The sequence below is a fragment of the Dufourea novaeangliae genome, unplaced genomic scaffold (genome assembly GCF_001272555.1).
Source record: "Dufourea novaeangliae isolate 0120121106 unplaced genomic scaffold, ASM127255v1 scaffold199, whole genome shotgun sequence".
NCBI lineage: Eukaryota > Metazoa > Arthropoda > Insecta > Hymenoptera > Halictidae > Dufourea > Dufourea novaeangliae.
The window spans coordinates 505,484-519,541 of NW_015374073.1; the positions used below are offsets into that span (position 1 = coordinate 505,484).

A 14,058-nucleotide genomic window follows, 5' to 3' on the forward strand; every position below is an offset into this window, starting at 1 on the left:
TCTTTCATTTATCTAATACATCTAGAAAAATATTGCTGATGTCAGTACACGACATGTTTCATTTATCATGACAATTGTACAGTTTTTCATTTATCAGACACACCTACAAAGGGTTTCATTAAAAAAGTTATACAAGACGCTTAATCTTTCCTGTTCATTTACATGGTATTGTAAAATAGAATCAATATTTATTCTAATTCTTTTATGATGAAAAGAAAAAATCAAACATCTTACATAATCTCATTCGAATTAGACGAATTTCATTCAGCCACTTATTTTCTACCAATAGAACAAAAGAAAACAAATACATTCAACGATCGATTTAAACAACAACAAAATGAATGAATTTTTCATTTAATATTTCTCAAATTTATGTACATATAAATAGTTTCTTTGTACCGTATTGATTTGTCTGCGTATTCTGTCCCTGTAAAGGAAAAACAAGAATTTCAATAAGAAAATCAAATTCACTTAAATAAATAAGCACTTCATGGTGGTTGCTTCCGTGCGAAGATTACGAAATGTTAATTACTTTTCATTGAGAGTCAACAGTGTATGTGGTCTCAAATTGAATATTCTAAATTAGGTAATTTTTGAAACGTTTTCTGGGTTTGCATCGGAGGCGTCGAAATGGATGTTGACGAAGACAAATTAGACAGCCTCGAATTCAATGGGGCTTTAGGAGGCAACGAGCTGATTTTGCTCTGCTTTTTTATGTTCCGTTCGACTGCGTGGTTTCCACTGTGGGGCCGACCTGAACGTTATAGATACAGCAGGTCATAAAAATGTTTGGTTTCAGACTTTGACCTAAACTATTTTTAGTAAAATAGTTTTAAGTAACAATCATTTCAAATATTTTATTGTCAATAACCGGAGAGAAGGAATTTTATTTTAAATAAAAACGGAAAAGGTATTGTAGATATTTTCTTCAATAAAATTCTTCAGCAAAAAATTCAAACGAAAGTTTCGGTGTGAAAAATGAACAAATCAATGCAATATCGAAAATTTGTCAAAAAAAGAAGTACAAGTAAATGAAACAAAAAATGGTTTAAATAACAGGAAATGAATAAAAATGTCTTGATCGAGAACAGGACAGCCATATTGCACACAAATATTTACACAATAAATACATACCAGAATTACCGTCTTCTTGAATGAGTGAAGCATAAATTATACAGACATAAATGTAATCTACATTCCAAATCAGCATGAATAAACATAAATTGAGAACATATAATTATAAGATGTAGTGCCAAAAGTAAAGTACATTTTGAGCTCATTCAAAAGTGTTAAGAATGTAATGCAAAGAATGCAGAAGCTCCGTGCTTATAATCGAATATCTATAATCGAAGTGAAAAATGGCAAGATATGAAAAATGAAGTCGAAAACACAAAATAATTACTGGATGTTTAAGTAACAATGGATGTTCGCTAAAAATTGATAATGCACAAATGACATCGATAATGAAAATAATTACTCTGTATACGGAAATTATTATACAGGGTGTTCAATGACAGATGTCAGAAAATTTAAGGGGTAATTCTAGATGTCAAAATAAGACAAAAATTAAGAGTATCAAAACTGCCATTGATTTTGAGTTATAAGCACTTAAAAATTAAGGTGGTGCCTTAAAGTACACAACGTTCTCGAGTATTCTTCCCCTATTCGCCCAGGTATTCACGCAACAATTACGAAAAGATGCGCAATTCGGGAACATATTTCCTATTCGACTATCTTCGGTGGAAGCAATGACCTTGGAAAAGTGGGGACCGATGTGCACAGGATTGGTCTTTTCCATGGAAGAATTTCACAACAAATTCTCTTGACTCCTCGAAGTATATACAACACGGTTAAGAACTGTATTCTTGTATTGATCTTTTAACTGTTTCTTCGGTGTAATTTAGTGTAATATTGTTTGGTGTAGTTACCGTAACATTTCGGTGGATATTTGCGGTGTATTTGTAACCTTACTAATCAATACTTGTTGTGTATGTTTAAGACGTTTAGTAAACATTGGCTGTTTATGTACGAATCCTGTAGTTGATATTTATTATGTACGTGCAAACTTTTTGATGGACACTCGCTGTGTATTTGTTAACTTTTGGTGAATACTTCCTGTGTGAACGCAAATTTTTTGGATTTTGGCCCGTAAGGATTTCATAGAATAGGTACGTTTAATACTATGCAAGAATTTCCTATATTTTCTAGAAGGTATGCTTGTGGTCCCCGCCGACTATTTATGGCACTGTGAGCCCCTTTGTTCAGTTGTCCTGTGCTTGCGGGTGTCTGCAGATTGCCTACTTTCGACCTGATAACTCTAAAACAAATTGTAAGAAACGACAGCTCAACGACAATTCTGTTACACTTATTTTCGTCTTATTTTGGCATGTAGAATCGCCCCTTAATTTTTGTAACACCTATTATCGAACAAATTGTATACTTCTTTTTAATCAGTTGTATCAAACATAAGAATTAGTGCAACGATTACGGAATATCTAGAATAAACGGGTATTTTCAAGTTGATCTGCATAAATATGAAATAAATTTACAGTTGCCTGCATACAATTCACGCAAACTATGAATAATGAATAAATCAGCTTACAAATAACGAATACATGAATATCTACTAATTGTAAGTAATATGTATCATTTTTTATGAAATGCATCTTCCTACATTCTTGATTTTCTTTAAGTTTTAAAGTGATGGTATTGAATTTAACAAAAATGGAAGATTCAGACTTGGATAACCTTGAATTTGTTACTTTTCTTTCAACTCATTTAATATTTGTAGAATAATATCAGATTCTCCATCTTGTTGGAATTGAATGTTTTCGAATTTGTTACAATTAGTGATTCACATATGAATCAATACTGCCGCAAATTCTGATACCGTATCGAATAATATCAAACATATGTATAGGCATCAAACGTAATGGATATCCGTTTGATATTGTACAAATGTGTCAATACCTACTTGATACATTTTAACATTATAGTTACTCATTTGATACTTCACTCAAAGTATTGATAGATATCTTAATAAGAGAAGTTACATTTTATCGATTAATCAAAAGAGATATGAAAATGATAATCTCATGAAAAATTTGTATTTGTTCCACATTTCGTTAGATATTAAAAGGGTGTCGATACCTTCGTGAAATATCAAACGAATATTTTTTCGATATAGTACTTATATTAGTATGGTATTGCTTCAAGAAGTGCCAGTATCGAAAACTGATGCCAAGTACCTAAAATTTCATGTACCATTCGATAGTTCCCATTGAGTACTTTGGTATCGAATTCTTTAAATATCATGAATATTGTATACCTAAAATGTGTCCCACGATAAGTGCCGTTTGATACAACTACTGAACGGTAGGTGATAGAACAAAAATGTAAGGAGACTTTTATTATTCGTTTTTATGAAGAATGTCATCGTGAAGAAAGTATTTACCTTCAATTTTTCAAAGTAGTACTAAGGTCATCTCGCGATATTTTAAAACGAATGCTACATTTTTGTTTTGGTACTGTTTTAGTGCAGAGACAAAAAAGTTAAGCTTATGTCTTTGAAATGACATTGACAAAAATATAATATTACATTTAAAAAAGAAACACGAAATGATCTTAGTATGCCCTTGAAGAAAGGTAACAGATTTGTTCATGATGATATTCTCCATAAATAATGTTGATAAAAGTGTCCTTACATTTCCGTCGTATCACCTACTGTGCAGTAGTTGTGCCAAATACCTACAATTTCTTTTGACTTTCGATTATTTTGTTACAATCGAACAGAAAACTTTAAGAAAAGGCGCAAAAAGGAAAGTTAAACTGTTGAAAGGGCCACAATTGTAAAATTGAACAATATAGAAATAACTGATATTTTGTTACTTTCCTCTAAACTGATTCAACATTCTTGAGAAAATGCCAGGTGCGTTATCTTCTGTAGCATTTTTCTCCTCGTTATTCCCATTATTGGGATGTCGACGCAAAATACGGCTCAGAGATCCGGCTCGGGGAGGGAACAGTTTTTTCGGTGATCCATTTTTATCCACGAGCTTCAACATTCTGCCGAGCGAATTGCTTTTCTCTTGTTTGGACGGTATCTTGTTGTAGTTGTCCACGGATTCGATACCGCTCTAACGAAAATGTTCCTCATATTATTTGTATAGAGTACGCTATGTTAATTAACTTAACTTTAATTATTACATAACGAATTCCATGTATACATGCTCGTGACATGTGACAGAAATTACTACTCTAATAAACATTATTAAATCTTTTTGTTTGATTTCTAACTTATTTTTTGGCGACAGTTATTGAAATTGTACCGTAGCAATTATTATGAAATATTGAATTTATGTTAATGTTACAATTTATAGGCGTATTAATAATAATTATATAAGTATAATTTATCCATTATTAGTACTTTATCAAAATTATCGTGATACAGTACATTATGTTTTTTTGCAATAATCTGAAGCTAACAAGAGATCGGTGTAAGACAGATAACAATGACATTCTGCTCTCATGTTTAAAAATATTAAAAATAATAAATATGAACACACATGTCAGCAATATCGTATTTAATGTATGTATAATGAATAAACTTCAAAAATCTATTTTTTTTTAAGTGAACCCACGTTTTAAACTATTTCATTATAAACTTTCACTTCGCATTGACTTTTGCATGAAGAATTACCGTCTTCCTAGATGTATAGGATTTTTGGATACACCCGTTGTAATAAATATAATAATATGTAACGAGTAATTGATAAATGTAAGTTTATATTTTTTTATATTCAGGAAATCATACTCAACAATACTATAAAATACTGAAGACTGGAATCATCTGTTTGTTCGTTTCTTTTAACATTAAATTACTTACCACAGGACTATCTAAAGATGATTTCTCCAGCACCGGTGTCTGCGAGCGATGTCTAAACATTTTTCCCATTCTGTTCAACGTAACAGTCTTTAATTTTCTAACATCTTGTCTAACACTTTCAGCTCTTGACATCCTGTGAGCTAATATCGATGATTCGTCTTGTTCTTCCTGTTCGATCTTTCCTTTGCTCGTGCCTAACGCAAAAAAATTTTCATGAAGTGATTGAAATTGTTAGAATATAACAATAGTAATTATAATCCTTTCAAATATGTCCTTAACGAGATACAGGAAAAAGAAATACCACAATCTTGGGGCCCCAGATCTACTAATCATTTTAGAACGTGATTAGTAGATTTGAGATAAATTCGTATTATTGATATTATTATTAACATTTTGGGACATGATCAATTTAGAACTGTACAGACAAGTAGCGAAACATGATACAACGGTCATGCTATTTGCATCATTATAACTATAACTTATAATCATAACACTACGGATGTATGAAAATTAATATTACTGTACTTTAATTTATAACAAAAGGAATGTAAGGAGAATGTTCCTTAGCTGTCAAGGAATTCTAGACTTCATTAGAGACCTGGAAAGAAGCGTGTCCCCTACATATGGCAACCCAAATCAGGCTACACACATTTTGAAGAAGTCTGCATGACCATCGAAGTGTCATAAATCCAAAGTGTCGAGACGATAATGTCGCAGTTGGATTTACAAGCGATCGTCCCAAAGTGTAACGCTTTCTTTACCCTTTTCTATGTCCATGACCTTGAGTGACCTTCGGTGACTGGTCATTGAAATCATCTTAAGAAGGGCTACAATCGTAGGTGTTTAAAAATACAGGCTTTCCCGTAACAAAGTCAAGGTGACCTTGAAATCTCCTGCGCACCTTCACGTTTTGATCACCGTTTAATGGTCACTTAGGAACCAAACAGCTTTTGTTTCAAATATTTCTTCCTATCTCCAACCCTATCGAAGTTATTCAGATTGCTTTTCCTAGCTGATTCACTCTATACATATAAGCTAAAGACGTCGATTGTTTAATCTATCATGTTATAGACACAGGTCCCTCGTCATATTCTTTTGTTAGATTGTTTCATTTTATAATGATTAATGCCACCGTAAATTACTTATCGAGTCTTTCCTTTTCATTTCGTATTTAAGACACCTATTTCTCTTCGTGACTATATTACTTAAACTTGTGCACTAAAACGTGCACAAAATGAGGTAGACGACGACCCATGGCATCCCTTGTTTGTTCAATCGACCGATAAACTCAACAATTTCTTGCTGTAACTTGATTATCTAGAGGGATGTTTCCATCTTCGATCATTTTCACGCATGACTAGCCAAATATATTCGAATAAAGAAGGAACAAAGGTTCCACAACTGTGTGGTGGTCGGAGGAAAATACATTGCGCAAATATATTTTCAAAAATTCTGAATTCAATGTCATAGCAGATAGCTTAACAATATTCACAAATTAACTGAATGAACCGCCTAAAGTAGACTATTTAATGTAACTTGTGTATACGTCAGGCTATAATTCACTTTGTTTATAATTAGACAATTGTGTTTGATTTAATTACTAACAAGTATGGCCTGCTTGCTGGTAATTAATCCCTATTTAGTCAGATAATTAGTAATACGTATTACATACGAACAGCTAACAATTTAATTAACTGTCTCCTTTACTTAAAAACGATGTTTTTTATCGAAAGCGCAAGTTCCTTGATTGACATGAGTAAACAACAAATTTTACTCTCAATTGAACGACGTGGTTTACACGGTCAACATCTGTTAAAAAGTTGCAGGAAACAAATGAAAATATTAAAAACCCAACAGCCTGTTACACTCGTGTCAAATCGTATAAACTTTTACGATTTTTTACGCAAACTTTTCACGACTTTTTACGTGGAATCGTAAAAGTTTATATGATTTCAGGGACAATATTATTTTTTTCAATGACGTTGCTAAATATGTTGTGGTACCGTCTTGGCAATTCGAACAAAACGATTGTTAGCTAACGAAAGACTGATCCCGATGGAAAATTTCTAGATAATCGTGAATGTATATAATCAGACCATTAATTTAAAAAACAATCGTAGAATGTTGAACGTGGTGCCTCTTCTTGCTCATGCGATTCAACCAGTGCGTTTTAGGTCCTTCTTTGTGTTACGTAACGAAATCTTTCGCGAAGAAAATGGAATGAATTGAAGCGGAACGAAATCAAGATTCGATTCACGTATCGTAGATACAGTGTTGGCTAGAGGCACGAGATTGACTTATAACAACAGATACAGGATCGTTTCATGAATACTTGGCCAGTCTTACAAAAGAAAAATGGGAGAAAGTTTTCAGTTAGTTCAATTTCATATTTACATTTAAATGGAAAAGAAACGCATAATAAAATAAATACTTTACACACGTAAAATATCTCTAGACTAGATCGTGAATTACCTTGGAATACAAACCTGCACTGGCTTATGTACGGAGACTGGAATTAAACATAAGTTTTTTCGTTTTATTAATTATTAACTATTACAATTTCTATCAGGTTGAAAATTAAAATGCAATCTCTTTAAACTGTACCACCTATTTTAATTTATGTACTGATTCTGAGTTTAAGATATTCTTTTGTGTTATTAATACATAGATCTGACATTTTAATAATAATAAATAGTACCGAAGTAAAATACTTGAACCTGCATGCCTGATTGTCCATTTTAATTAACGTTTTAGGACATTTGTATATCATGCTCGATTTATTCTCTTATTTTGTAATTTATTTATTCATCGTTAGTATGATACTTGTATATCTGACATTGTTTCATTTTGACAATGTCATATTTCACATTTTTTAAAACATTTCTTTGTCTCTTTGTATTTGATCTTTTATTCATATTTATTGTAGTTTTAATTATCCGTTCTCCTGTCACAGTAAGTATATTACTTAGTAGTATACTATATTTCTATTTGATTCCTGTTTCGTAAATTTGCATTAACATTTAGAGCACTCAGACGGATCACTTTCATCTCAGTCTCTTGGAAAATCAAATTAACAAATATCAAGGCGACAAAGTATCAAAAAGTAAAACATTAAATTGTCGTTACTAACACAAAGGAAGGTTGATGGCCACAAGTTCAATCCCATCAAGCCTTCCCGCCATAAAAAGAAAAGTTAAATTCGATGAACAGAAACTTTTATCGGATAGTGCGTTTCGGCTTCTACCATGAAGATTGCAGGATCAAATCAATTAATCTCATTAACTAATCTAAACAGCATACGGATTAAGGAAATTGAGTTACCCACACTTTTCGTGGCTGCAGAATTTCCACGAGCAGTTACTTTAACCGAAGGAATTTACAAAATATTTTTAAATTGTTCATAAATTTTTATGTTTTTCGATCAAAGTTTGAAAAGACTGTCACGTTTAAACGGTCAACTTCAATTAGAGTTCTGTCCTCGGGCCATTTAACGAGTTAATAATTTTTTTTATCGGAGTATCGATTACTGCCTTGCAGAAGTATAGAAATACCCGTGCTTCAGCCATTCTCCCAATTGTAGCGACAAAGAGTAATTCCACGACCAATTTTATAACAAGGTTTCATTCACTTCCATTGCATCGTCACAGCGCTTACGGGCGACCTTCGTAGGTCATCTGGAATAGCGGCGTGTTTATAACATGTAAGTGAGTCACCTGATGCATAAATTTTCCAACTACTTTTGGACTGAACGTTTAATCACATCTTCTTTCCAAATACCTTACACAGAGTGTTTCAAATATACGAGTATTTAAGGCGATACACTACCTTATAGACCTAAAAGCATAGATACATTAAACATTTTTTCTCAGGTAATTATTGAGTAAAATATTGGGATCATTTTAAACGATTTTAGGCAACATTGTTACTTTATTTTCATACATTGATTATTATTTAAAACGACAAAGTGTCGTAGTTATATAATATTGTCTACCGTTATGTGTGACGACCTTGTCAGCTGGCACACTAATTAATTTATATTAATTTGCGATTAATTTTAACTATTATTCTTTATAAAATTACCTACAATATAGTGTAAGGTTCTTTTAAAATTTCAGTTTATTGAAATTTCTATGAATTTTCAAACTTGATATCCTGTAGTGAAAAGAATGTTTGTTCTTCATAAAGCTGCCATCCTTTTAACTTTTATAATTATTCAAAAATAATATGCTATATTGTGAATCAATTTTATACGAACTAATGTGTCCAAATTTAAAGTTACTCGGCTGAATAGTTTCGGAGATCTGCTGTGTTAGCTGACAATATCATTTTATAATTGTAAATAATAACTACGTACGAAAATCAAGCTAATAATAGTTGTCTGTTACCAACCAGTCAACCCTAACAATTGCAAAGACGTTAGTATGCACTGTAAAAAAGAAATAGGGAACCGCAATAATGATATTCTGTAGAATATTTCGCGATATTAATCAATTTTAATGAATCAGTTGTATTAAGCACATAGTTAAATAAAAAATTTTAGACGATGTATTGTACAATAACCCCTTGAAGCACAGAACTCTTTTTCCCGCAAGATTTATTTCACATTGGGATATTTATGTTTGAAACCATGGTCAGAAAGGAAATTGAAAATTGAATGGTTTCAGATAAATTTAATCGGCCTGAAGAAATTAATTTACGTATAAAACATATACATAAATTCTTCAAACTTATATGATCTTTAGATTGAAACTTTCCCAGTCCCATGGAGTGTATGCTTCAATATCATTTAACCAATCTTCACCTAAATTTATTATAAGAAATACTTTCTTTTAAATATTAGAGCATATTGTTTAATTTAGCATAATTTAGCATAAATTTAACTTAGCATTAGTCACCCTCGTTAACCCTTTTCACTCGTAAAGATACATACAATGTATAATCGAATATAGGGATCAGAGAAATTAGTGTTTTATATAGAAAAATATGTATAATACTGTAGAACCTTGATTATCCGAAAAAATCACGGGTACACAATGTTCCGATAATCAACTCTTTCGGATAATTGAATAACCTTATTTCCCATGAAATAACGTGTCTCTCGAAATATTTTGTTGATTTTAATGTTAAACAAAAATTAAGTAATTTCCGTCAGTCTCAGTTTTCGTTACTAAGTTTTTCTGACATCATACTACCATGAATCCATTCACAAAAAACTGACAGAATTGTCCAACTGTCTTCTTCTTTATTGTTGTGCAATTCATTACTGAAAAAACAATTTGAACGATGAGATAAAGAGGAAGGTGTTTTTGTAAATGACTATAACATTTGTTTTTGATACAGTTTCACTTGTTTTGTAGAGAAAGAATCATAATTTTTGACACTACGTATACGCCAAAATTGCGACCACTGTTGCTTATGAGGTACATTCGTTCTCAAATATGAACAAATTTTTACTATTTGATAAACTTCTTTATAAAGGAAGATTTTACTCTTTGGGCATCGAATTAAATAACATCGAACAAAAATGTAAAAAAGTAGAAGTTTCAAGCTTTAATCTGCTTTTCATTCAAACAACATTTCATGAATATTAGCAAAGTTATGGATCATTGAATTTCGACAATTTTTCACTAGTGCACAAGTCAGACAATACTTTTAGCCAATAATGTATGTATATGCTGAATGCACAAGGACAATATACATATACGTGTATTTATAAAATGATACAGCTAATAAATTAAAAGTCGAATTGAATTTAGAATCCGTCATTTTTTTGATATTCTGTTCTATAATTACTTATTCCGTACCTTTTAAAAGGGTAAATATAATTATATAGTTACACAAGCGTGGAAACTTTAAGTACGAAGAAATCGAAACACACAAGTGCCAGCGAGAATTGATATTAAAACTTCATAAAGGAGGAAAATCCTACAAAGAAATAGCCGATCTTATTATTACTGGAAGTAAATCTACAATCCATTGATTTATAAAGGAAAATGGTAAACTACAGGGACTCTTAGAAAAGAAGTCCGTAAAGGCTGTCGAAGGGAGTTGACTCATCGAGAAGGAAGCACTATTATTCACGAAGTAGAAAAGAATTCGGGTATATCAACTCGAAGACTTGCGGACACGACGACTGTAGAAAACTCTTGCGATAAAACGATTTACATGGTAATGTTGCAAGAAAAAAAAGATACTTTAATAAGACAAACAAGACTGTAGGCTCGTCGTGAGTTCGCATCATAACAAAACCTATGCAATATGCATATAAAAAATCATTGCATATTCTGGAAATCTTTTAGAATTAATCTTATCGATTAGTGTTCCAGTTGTTTCAAATCAATACGTTCCAACAATTTCTTTTAATCAATATGTACACCGACGAGCAAACTCGGCTTCCACTAGGGGAAAAAGTCACGTAGGGAAGTTTCCCTAGCGGAAGCCGAGTTTACTCGCGAGTGTACGTAAGTGCGTCAGAAATAGAGACAGATAATGTGTGTTTCGTTTTCGGTTTTTAATATTTAAGGAGTCAGTTGGATGGGGCGAGGCAAATAGCGCAGATTGAGAAAGTTTTTTGTGCGAATTCGGCAAATATTATATTAGCTAGTTATATCAGCGAGTTATATTGACGTTGCATTTGTCATTCAGTTGTCCATTGCGTTTAAATAAGCTATTTTTGCAAATTGCAAGTATTATCTTTACCTTGATGTCACGAGGAATTTCATAAAATTAATCCCTACAAAAGAAATATTAAATTTTGCTGCAGAGTATATTAGTAAAGAAAATTCATCATTTTTAGTTTGGATGGACATAATACCTACTTCCAAGCTTGTTTAAACTTTTAAATTGGACATTTAATATTCAAACGTTGCTTAAAGTACGTCCAGCAGGCTGTATAGTAGTCAGTGATACAGGAAATATTTATCAAAATTCCAATTTTAATTATTATCGATGGAATTTTATGCAAATACAAAGTTTTTGCACATATTAAAAGAAAATCTTAAACAAAGTGCTGAAAAACTAGGTTTATTGCAACCTTTTTTACTTTCAGGAAAATAGTGATCAGAAGCACACTATTTGGATTGTAAACAAATAAGATTACACAGTAATAAAAAACGGATTTAAGACTTAGGTGCTTATAATAATCCCCGAGAACAATAAAAAGTGTCTAATTAACATGGGCCCTAAAATCAAATCTTTTGGTGTAAAATTAACTTTTATATTTACGAAGGTTCGATATCGTGAGTTTTTTCGCAACGTATTGAATGCAAACAGAAAAATTGGTTTATAGGTGCATGAATTCAAAATTGTCTGATAAAAGGCAATACGGGACACGGAACGAACATTTGAAAATGTACGCCGACCTATAATCCGCGAGTGTAAATTTTGCATTGAAATGGAAGAGTGAGATATAGAGCAGCTCTAACAAATCAATACAAATTATTGTATTTTTCTTTGATATAAGCATGTACCGATGCAAAAAAGCAATTCCTTTGTATTCTATAGACATTTCTTTCGTAAATCCAACTCACACTAGCTCTATTCAATGTTAATTTTATTCACTTGTAAATGGTGAAAACATTTTAATAAGTTGAAATTTTTAAATTGAACTGAGTTCAATGTAAATAACCAATCAAAACATAGGCATGAATGTTGTTTTTCGATAATTCTTCTGTTCGGTGATGTACCTAATCATTATCTAATAATTTCAGAACATCGTCTCTCACCAAATTTCTAAAGCCAGTCGTGTTACGAGAAATTATAAACATTGTCTGTTAATTAACTGGTTTTTTTCATGGACATGTGCTTCTGACATAATAGTTCTGATAAAAACGATGTGATCGAATGTAATAAACTTTCTTTTTCTCATATGTTAAACAACACCGTTATGATATTCTAAAGTTCTGTTAATCGATCCTCTAGTAAGACAATTTTCTGTTAAACGATGCGTTATGATAATCGATCGTTCCGTTAATTGGTGGTTCGATAGTCAAGGTTCCACTCTGTTAGTCTTTTTCAGAAGATTGTCTGTTGTTTCATTAGCGATCAGTCAGAATTGAAACGAATTAATGAAGAAACATACGTTTGCCTCTAGAAAATCAATTTACTTACTCAATGGCGGTCGTAAAGCTGTTGATTGTGAATCCTTAATTACTTCCTGCTCTTCTACTAGACGTATTGACCTGTTGATTTCAACCATTCCAGTTGCTTCTGTCATTGATCCCTAAATGAAAATTTGGTGTTAAGCTTTCTGTTTTATTTCTTCATAATTGGAAGGCATGTTTGATGTTTATGCAATTATAACAGATAAGGTAATACCTTGTCTTTTAACAACATTCATTAGAGAAATGAATTTGCATAAATAACGAGTCCGTTCTATCATAATTAGAAGAATTGTGGAAGCAAAATCGAATATCAGTTTCACTTGACCCTTACTTTAATCATGCAGTACGTCGATTTACTGTTAGGCATAAGCTACACAGACTTTTCTCGATTATCGTCCCGAACTGGGGTCTGCATCGGGACAATAATCTTCTAGGAAGAAATGCTTCAGACCTTCGTAAATTCATTCTTTTCCCGAAGCCCGTGCTTCGGCAACAAAAGCGGAGGGGCAACAAAATATGCACTTGACAGGTTCTACGTCCCTCCTCCCGCCCCAGTGGTAGGAATAATGCCTGGACAATAATCGTGTAGAACAAGCCAGACGATAATCGAGAAAAGTCTGTACTCTCAGAAGGGAACATACTGAAGCACCAATCACCAATTTTTATGAAACTTCGTTAGAAAATAGTTCTCATGAAAATATTTTACATGTATTTCTTTTTAGCTGCCATCATCCATATTGAAGGGGCGAAAACAGCCATTAAAATCAAAGATCTAAAATATAGTAGGTCGAATATCTCGCAAACTATTACGGGTAGAAAAACAATTTTAATTACAATATTGTGTGGTTTTTATAAGGTATCCAGCTACAGTATTAGATTCTACAATCCATTTGTTTAAATAATATGATACATTAATAAATATCATTTTTTGTTCATTTTTCGAATCAAACGTCAATCCATTTTCTTATACATTTGTATGTAGAAACTATATACACAAATACAAATTTCGGATCAATTGGAATTTTTATTTCTGTACTACTAAAACGGTTATTATATTTGAAGTTTTCTCGT

The 14,058-nt window shown here is 32.0% G+C and overlaps 1 protein-coding gene across 1 annotated transcript; it reads right to left on the minus strand.

The window, feature by feature from the left end:
- Positions 1-563: 563 nt before the first annotated feature.
- LOC107190417 lies at positions 564-13,100 on the minus strand. Its single transcript, XM_015579215.1, is given in 4 exon segments — positions 564-754; positions 3,875-4,136; positions 4,886-5,079; positions 12,995-13,100. Coding segments are annotated over 4 exon segments (753 nt in total).
- Between the last annotated feature and the right edge of the window lie 958 nt (positions 13,101-14,058).